Raw genomic sequence first — 9,248 nt, 5'->3', positions numbered from 1 at the left:
ACGTGAAGACTTATTTATATTGACCCACACTGAAAGAAAAAAGCTGTTCATTTTACTTAATTTTATTGTGTACATCCGTCCCACACAATGCAAATAAGTAGAACCGACATATTTTCCCTCTTTCCCTCAAATACTTAAAGCTCGTCAAATCAACATATTTTATTTACATGAGATTACTTGAAAATATTAAGTTGAAACTACAAACATTTTATCTCTTACCATAATGTAAATATATTATGTATTATCAATAACTTTTTTTATGTCTCAGCAACACTATTGTAATGAATAACACCAGCTTATTTTTCATTGCCAGTATTACTCAATGAAATTGTGTTGGGCGAACACAATTCTATCATGTTAATGGAACACATGTTACAGCTTTAAATCCTACTTAATTTTTTCAAGTTCTCTATATGCTGTTCTACTGTAAAAAAATTAAAGACTGATATTTGACAAGAAAGACAAAGAAAGCGAGTGCTACTGAACAAATTAGTTTTATTTGAAAGAAAATTTAAATCACACCATTTTGTACTTAACATATTTTAAATTGAAGAGACATGAATTTTTTTAAATTTAGTAAATACAATTTTTATGAACATGAAGGAAAACCTGAGACATATTTCTATAAAAGATGTACAAGATTATGAAAAGTATGTCAAATTTCTACAAACTGTTTTTGAACATGTATTCAAATGACATTAATTAATGCTGCAGTACATAGCTTTACAGACTTTTTTAACATATTTGTTAAAACTATCAGTATGTTATGTCAATATGAGACAAAGCTAAACTTTTTACACCAATTATCTGTCACATGTCTTACTGATTACTATGTAATACCATAGTGATAGTCTAAACAAATGTGTAAAAACAAGAACATTTTTTTACAAGGGAAACACTACATCTTAAAAGTTTATCTATAAGATATTAATATGAAAGACAAAATGATTTAGGAAAGTATGTAAAATTTCTAAAACAATTCTGAACATGTAATTTGCATGACAATAAATCAGTGTAATGTAACTTTTATAGCAAATTTCTTTAACATATTTGTAACACTAAGTAGCAGTAGTGTTATAAGTAGCACTACATACTGGAACGTAAAAGCTGCTGAAGCCCAGTCTTTCAGGTGAACGTTCCTCATTAAAAAAATACATTTGTGTCCTCCAATAAAGAATACAACAAGAAATACAAAAACTGAACATGAGAACATTACCAAATTAAACATGAGAAAATCTCTATTCACTCATAGAGGTGGTTTTTAAGGGACAATGCCTTGTTTGACAGTTTACCTCCATCCAGTTCCATTACTATTTTCTGTAATACCTCGAAAGTGTAGCGGAGGTCAGCAGGGTAGGCGAGGTTCATTGCATATATCAGTCCAAAAAGCATTGCAACAGCTGTTGGCACACTATCCAAATTGGACAACACTCTGATGCCTTCAAGAACGACCCCGATGTCTTCATCTGCTGAAGAACAGTCTTTAAGATGAAAAACACCGATGGTGGTGGCTCCAATACCCTCTTCAATATTAGCTTCATCCACACCCTATGTGAAGAAATGACAAATTAATCTCTTTCTCTAGACCTAGCTGTATCTAGTTCTTGATATATAGATATAGTTAACATAACATAGAGAAAGAAATAGATATATAGATAGATTTATATAGATCGACAGTTTTAGAGATAGATTTAGAGAAATAGATAGTTTTAGATAGATATCTCTAGTCCTTTCTCTACAGATATCTCTAAGTATACCTACATGTAGATATAGACAGATCTATGTGTCTATTCATGTAAAGATAGATCTATCTCTAGATATCTAGAGACATCTAAGTCTATATAGATACAACTATATGCAGATCTAAATCTATTTCTATATTTAGATTGATTTATCTATCACTAGGTGTAAATACACATTAAGATACATACCACATATTTATGGATGAGCTTGGCTGGATCTTCTCCCATATATATGCAGACTCCCTTAATGACACACTCCCGTGCAACATCAACATCTCCACACTGAAGGAAATTCAGTATGAAAAAATTAGAATTTTTTTCAAGCCTTGTGCTTCACAATGAAGTTTAATAATGTACTTTACCCAAATGTTTTTTATGGTGAAGAGATAGAAACTAATAAAGTTAAAAGTAAAGTTTTAAACGAAAATAAGCAAGAGTAAAAGTCCAAGTTGACAACATTTAAAACAAGAAAAATGTAATTTTCTATATTATTAGTTGTGTTATGGCTACATCACTTACATCATCCATTTGTGCAACAATTTGTCTAAGCTTTTGTCCGAGCTGTCCTCCTCTTCTTTTGAAGAGCTTCCTCAGGTTGTCACAGTGGAGATCCAGTTGAGAGAAGAACTTTGAATGAAGCGGTATGGTCGTAATTCTCTTAAACTCAGCATTTATCTGAAAAAATGAGCACAAAGGAATGATTTTCAAATTATAAACATCTGGAAGAAGGCCACAATCACTCGTGTTGCCAAAGTGAACAGTGAAGTAAATGTGCCTAGACATCTTAGATTAACACAGTATCCAAAAAAACATGTATGAGACAGGTCATACCTCTCTAATGTCAAATAGACCAGGCCATCTTGACATGAAAGCCTCCACCATCGGTGCATCACGAACAACTTCATGTCTTCTGTATGCAAAAGTTTGGACCTACTTGACACTTTTTCTGAGCACCCCTTACAACTCCACATTACCAGCACCACCTAAACCTGTAACACACAAAGATAACCTTGAGTGAGATAACTGAAAATCCAGCAGGTAACTTCACATATATAAAAAAAAATAAAAAAAAAATCTAAGCTCTTCACCAGATTACCAAAACTCAATGTCCTGACAAATATCTGCCATCAGCATAAAATTCATGGGTGCTAAAGTTTGGAAGGCACATTTGAAACTTAAATTTGCTTTTTTATACTAAATCATCTTGGCTTACAAAAATAAATTAAAAAAGCAATTCCTATCTAGGAGCCATAATTAATTTACATCTGTTCTACAACCCAAATTTGTAAACACTTTACATTGAGTCTTCCCTTAAGCTATTGAAAAAAGGGTGAGCTCTCAGACGCCGCCGCCGCTGGAGGGGCTGACACTTGCGGAGCGGCGAGAGACAGCGAGCCAGAGACGACTGTTGGGCTCACAGTAACAACATCTACATGACAAACATTCTACCTGTCATTAATAAGCATGTCACATTCACAAAACAGTACTGTTCCGATGCAGGTGGTTCATAAATCTGTCAAAAATGTTCCTAGCACACTATTTTTCGAATATTTCTATAAATTTTTTTTTAAAGAAAAAAAAATGTGTTACCATATATTGCAGTTATCAGTAGATATTTACAAAGGACACTTTGCATAAGTCTTGAGAATTTGGAAAACATTCGGATTTTTACTCATACCGAATACTGTGCTCCAGCACTGCGCTGGACCATTGCGCCCCCAGCGAACTGTGCTGGATGGCCTTGGCATCCATACAGCGGCGCTGATGCAGTCGAACCATTACGTTAGCGAATTGAAATATGAAGATGGAGGGGATCATTAATGTTGCGCAGTGCACCACAGATAAGGGAAAATAACCCAGAAACCCGTCGAAGTACTCAAAATCCCTCATATTCTTATTTTGTCGTTCTGTCAGCGACGCTACATGCAGAATTGTTACCATAATAACGAATATCGGTTCTGTTAGTGTATCATGTTTCCACAAGGGTATAATCCCAGAAGAGGTGGCTCATTTGCTTGACAGTGCTAATATGAAAGAACAAAAAACATGCATTTTCTATACGAACAGAACATTGAGAAGCCAGTCGGTTCTAAATCGTCACAGTAGCCATGAGGGAAATAAAGTAACGGACACTTCTCCTGGTGGCATTTCACTGCTTGGAAACTATTGAAACCACCTCGTTGATCTATCCCAAGCACACAAATTAAAAATATGATCGGTAACAACCGTCTTCTGTGGACAACTTTGATGGACTATAGCATACTGTTCTGTACTGCTGTATTTAGCTACAGCTATTAGCTATACTAATAAGAATAGCTAGCAAAATGAAAACAAAAGAACATGCAGATAGTTTAACAATGAGCTATTATACAAGACAATAATCATGTGGAAACATTCTGAACTACAAAAAATATATATATTTAGATCACTTACCTAATCGATATTCCTCTAAAGATTTGTCTTAAACGTTCTTGTCGCTGAGGAGTCGGAAGAAACTAGGCGGCAATCGCGATATCTTTACAAATATCTTGTTTGGCTTCTGATTGGTTAAGATTAAAAAGACCGCTCTTATTATTGTCCAATCATATTTGATAGTGTCTTTTGATATAGTGCATCATTTCCGGTGATGATAAAACATGATTACAATGGTTTTAGTAATGTAATATAATTACGTTAAACCAACGTAAAGAAAATGTGTAGTTTCATTATTGTTGATAATTAAGTAAATGATTCTTTATTCAATCGTGTAAATACAAGAGACATGATTGTCTTGTGTAGTATTAACTTATTTTGTTTGTGCAAAATGAAAGACCCCTCAATTCTCATTTTTTCAGTGCACATACTTGTTGAGAATTAGCTTCCTCTGATCTACATTTTCATGCTTTTCTTGTTTATCGTCGCAAAAATTCAACGTGTGCACACGCCCACACACCCACACACACCTTTGTGGTGGATCGAAACAATAGCAAAAAAAAAAAAAGATATGCTAATTAGATGATGACGTTCATGTAGAGTTTCTAAGGTACTTTCAGTCAGCCAATAGCAATTTTCCTTCCCGAGGCGTTGGCAGAAGTGTTAGTTCGCCCATTTCGGCTCCACCTGCAAACCTCACGGAAACGCATGAAGATGGCGAATGAAGTTTCCTCCTTTGCCAAGGACTTCCTGGCCGGCGGCCTCGCCGCTGCCATCACCGAGACAGCCGTAGCCCCCATTGAGAGAGTGAAACTTCTCCTCCAGGTAGGCGTTTCTATTACCTGACGCGGTGAAATAAAAAAAAAGTGCATTGATGCTTCTTCAGTTGATGCTTCATGATTAATGAATCCCGTGGTCTACTATGCCATCAAGTGGACAATAAATGTAAAACTGAAATAAATAAATGTTTCTGATGCTAATACATAAATTCTAAATATATTTGTCATACAATGACTTCAAAATGAAAAGTGGAGAGTTTGTGATGTAAATATGGTTGTGCTACTTTGTAACTGTGGTTGTGTTATTAGGAACAATAGTTTACTTTTATTTTAAAATAGTAACCTTTCTGCTGTGCTTTACTTCATTTCTTTTCTGAGATATTGCCTGTTTCAGGCAGATAAAGTGGAGTACAGACAGAAAAGGAGCAGCAAGTTTATATTTCCTGATGGAAGAAACTGGTGTTCAATTAAACATATAACCAATTACAAAAGAAATACAGTTAGTTACCAGGTATTAATAAAACTGGACTATAAGACTGTATGTTTGTTTGATGACTTATTATCGCATTTAAAAAGGAACATTATGTGTAAAACATGATTTGTAAACTGTAAAAAATGTATTTTGTGCAAATGTTCAATGATGAAGATACCAAACAATTTACACACGCACAATTAAAAATTATAAGCGCTCAAATTTGACACATACACAATCTGTTAATTACGTGTGCACAACTCGCCATTTGGACACTCATTTACACAAACAGATCAGATTACAATTACTCAGTGTTCATTTCACTCTTCCGAGAAAACTTAGAGAATGGTGCGTTTAAATGCTGCTGAAAAGTTGGGTATTTTAATTCTCCTTAGGGATCTAGCGTTATATTTTTCCCTCTACTTTTACCGAAGTTGTAAACATGTTTTTCTAAGAAAAATAGAGTATCTCAACAACACTTAGTTATACCACATGGACCGCCATTACTGTCTTCTTGTCTCGGACTGAGTGCCCTAAGCTAACACATACATATATGGTTATATACTGTATATGCAATTTTAAAGTATTTAAATGCAAATTTATGTCTATGTGGTTTAAAACGGGGAGATACTCTTTTTTTTAGATAGAAAAAAGTCTAAGCCACTTTGGCTCAAGTATAGAGGGAAATAACGACTCCGGAGAAAGTTCAAATGACCAGCTTTCCTACAGCATTTAAACGCACCATGTTCGGACAGATGTCTTCCTCTTTAAAGCGTGAAATGAGTTCCCCTAACTATTTATGCAGCTGTAAGCTGATATGTGCGTAAATTATCGTTTGTCTGTGTGTACCTGGGTATTTGTGTGAAATTTGTTACATGTGGTATTTTAATGTTCGTTGTAAATTGCAATTATGAGTAAAATGTATTTTGTAATCAGTTCTTGAAATTTTTGAGTGCAATTGAACACAAAACAGTAGTTTACAAATCATGTTTGACAGATACAAATACCTAAAGCACTTTACAAATCAAGTGTTACGTATGCAGAGACACTAAATTATCCTTTAAGTTGGTCCTGCACATTCATTCACATATGGGGGATAAAGCAGAATAATGTAAGGCATGAACGCCATTTTCTGCTTTACAGATACAACATGCCAGCAAACAGATCACAGCCGACAAGCAGTACAAAGGCATCGTGGACTGCATTGTCCGCATCCCCAAAGAGCAGGGCTTCCTTTCCTTCTGGAGAGGCAACTTGGCCAATGTCATCAGATACTTTCCCACGCAAGCCCTCAACTTTGCTTTCAAGGACAAGTACAAGAAGATTTTCCTGGACGGCGTAGACAAGCGCACGCAGTTCTGGAGATACTTTGCAGGTAACCTGGCGTCCGGCGGCGCAGCAGGGGCTACGTCGCTCTGTTTTGTCTACCCACTCGACTTTGCCAGGACGCGTCTTGCCGCTGACGTGGGCAAAGCAGGGCAGGAACGTGAGTTCAAGGGCCTGGGTGACTGCTTGATGAAGATCTTCAAGTCTGATGGCCTCAAAGGTCTGTACCAGGGCTTCAACGTCTCAGTGCAGGGCATTATCATCTACAGAGCAGCCTACTTTGGCGTCTACGACACAGCAAAGGGTGAGACTGCAAGTTTTCAACCAACCAACCAGTTATCCAACTAACTAACCACCCAATGAGATCTTGAACTAGATTAACCTTTTGAACTGATGCATCTCTTTCAGGCATGCTCCCAGATCCTGAGAACACACACGTTGTTGTGAGCTTCATGATCGCTCAGACCACAGCCATCGCTGCTTTTGTGTCCTACCCCTTCGATACCGTCAGACGTCGTATGATGATGCAGTCTGGACGCAAAGGAGGTAATAACTCCAACTTGATGCCTTTATAGCTTAAAATCTCTGTTTGTGGTCATGATTGAGACCTTCTTCTATTTTCTCTTCAGCTGATATTATGTACACCGGCACCCTGGACTGCTGGAGGAAGATCGCACGTGATGAAGGCAGCAAGGCCTTCTTCAAAGGAGCCTGGTCCAATGTGATCAGAGGCTTTTGCAGTGCCATCGTGCTCGTCTTGTATGATGAGATTAAGAAAGTCATCTGAGTTGATTTCGGTCTCTTCAATGTTCATGGGCAACATGGAAGGACTTAAATACCTGAGCTAGATATGTTTGTAGGGGACCAATTCATATTTTTTGAATTTGCAGTTGTACTTGTTCTTTTAGATTTTAGTGCTGCATTTGATGCAGTCGATTATAATATTTTGTTAGAAAGGGTCGAACCTGCTGCAGGGATCAAATGAACAGCAATAGGCTGGATTAAGTCTAATTGGTGTGACACAATTTGTCCATATCTGTTTGCTTGTCTGTCTGCCAACAATCCAACCAACCGAAAGAAACGAATGAACGACCGACCGACCGACCGACCACTCAGCCATCTAGCTAACAACCATCCAACCAACCAACCAACCAACCAACCAACCAACCAACCAACCAACCAACCAACCAACCAACCAACCAACCAACCAACCAACCAACCAACCAACCAACCAACCAACCAACCAACCAACCAACCAACCAACCAACCAACCAACCAACCAACCAACCACCTAACAACTTTGTTTTCTTCTTCTATTGATGATATATTTGAGCTTTTACTGTGACAAACTGCATGTTCTTTCTTTCATTCGATATACTTGGAAACTGGCTCAGAGCTCATCTGTTTATCTGAGTTTCTCTCCTAGATGAAGCTGCTAAAGGAGCTACTGCTGCCATTGACCTTTGTAATTTTCTTTAACATGGAATCTAATCCTGGATTTGTCTTCTCAAGCCCCAGTCGGTCCTTGATGTTCACACTAAGCCAGGTTCTGGTTCTGCTGGCGGTTTCTTCCTGTTAAAGAAGAGTTTTTCCTTTCTACTGTCACTAAATGCAGGTTCAGTATGAAGGTTTGGGGCAAAGTCAACGACACAATGCAATCGACTCTCCACTGTAGCTACATCATCCAGGAGCGAAGAAACTTGATGATTTCCCTTAGAGAGAAAAACTTTTCCATCAATTTGAATAATGAACTGAACTTGACAGATTTTTTTGGGATAACTACGAACAACTTGAGTACTTCAAATTTCTCTGTATGTTTCATTTTGTAAAGTGCCTTGACATTATATGAGTTGTGAACTGGTGCTATATAAAATAAACTGAACTGTTATGTACTTGATTATTGGCCCATGTTTATAACTGAAGTCAGCCTAGCTGCTTTGAACTGTAGTGTTATACATAAATGGTTTCCAGGCTAGCATGCTTTGAGAGCTTATAGCTGCAGGTTGTAGTTGGGGATGAGCCAAAATCTGCTGAGAAAGTTGATCTGCTGGCGATATTTCAAGGTGCACTTGCAGAATAGTCATTTGCCGGTCGGTATAAATGTTGGGGAGTAAAACTGTTTTTTTTATTCCCTTTTTAAACTACTCCCAATGACTCGTTATTTATTTGAAGATGAATAATTAAGAAGTTCCAGTTATTAAAATTTAAAAAATCTCAGTGCAGTTAAGGTCATTGTTTCCTCAAGGCTTTCATAATAATTAGATCGTTAAATCACTATGGGTTTAATTAAAAGTTTAATTCGGACATCCTGTGTGGAGGTTTTCACTCTTCAACTCTGTAAATTACATTTTAGCCTCATAAATTAAGGAAATTAAACTTGACAAGACTGTGATCTTGAAGGAGATGGACTCCTCTAACCAAACACACTCAGATTATATGATTTTCTCAGCTGGACTCTGGCTAATCTCTGCTCCAGTGACTCAAACTTGACCCCTGACCTGGTGAAACCTGTTGATG

At 37.0% G+C, this 9,248-nt stretch overlaps 1 protein-coding gene across 1 annotated transcript; it reads left to right on the top strand.

Annotated features, from left to right (window-relative positions):
• Positions 1-4,862: 4,862 nt before the first annotated feature.
• LOC102220939 (ADP/ATP translocase 2-like) lies at positions 4,863-7,533 on the top strand. The gene is made up of 4 exons (XM_023328327.1): positions 4,863-4,979; positions 6,549-7,035; positions 7,140-7,277; positions 7,361-7,533. The coding sequence occupies exons 1-4, from the start codon at positions 4,863-4,865 to the stop codon at positions 7,516-7,518; spliced, it is 900 nt and encodes a 299-aa protein (XP_023184095.1). The 3' UTR covers positions 7,519-7,533.
• The last annotated feature ends 1,715 nt before the right edge of the window (positions 7,534-9,248 follow it).

The sequence above is a fragment of the Xiphophorus maculatus genome, chromosome 23, assembly GCF_002775205.1.
Source record: "Xiphophorus maculatus strain JP 163 A chromosome 23, X_maculatus-5.0-male, whole genome shotgun sequence".
Classification (NCBI taxonomy): domain Eukaryota; kingdom Metazoa; phylum Chordata; class Actinopteri; order Cyprinodontiformes; family Poeciliidae; genus Xiphophorus; species Xiphophorus maculatus.
This window is presented reverse-complemented; position numbering and strand designations above follow the sequence as displayed.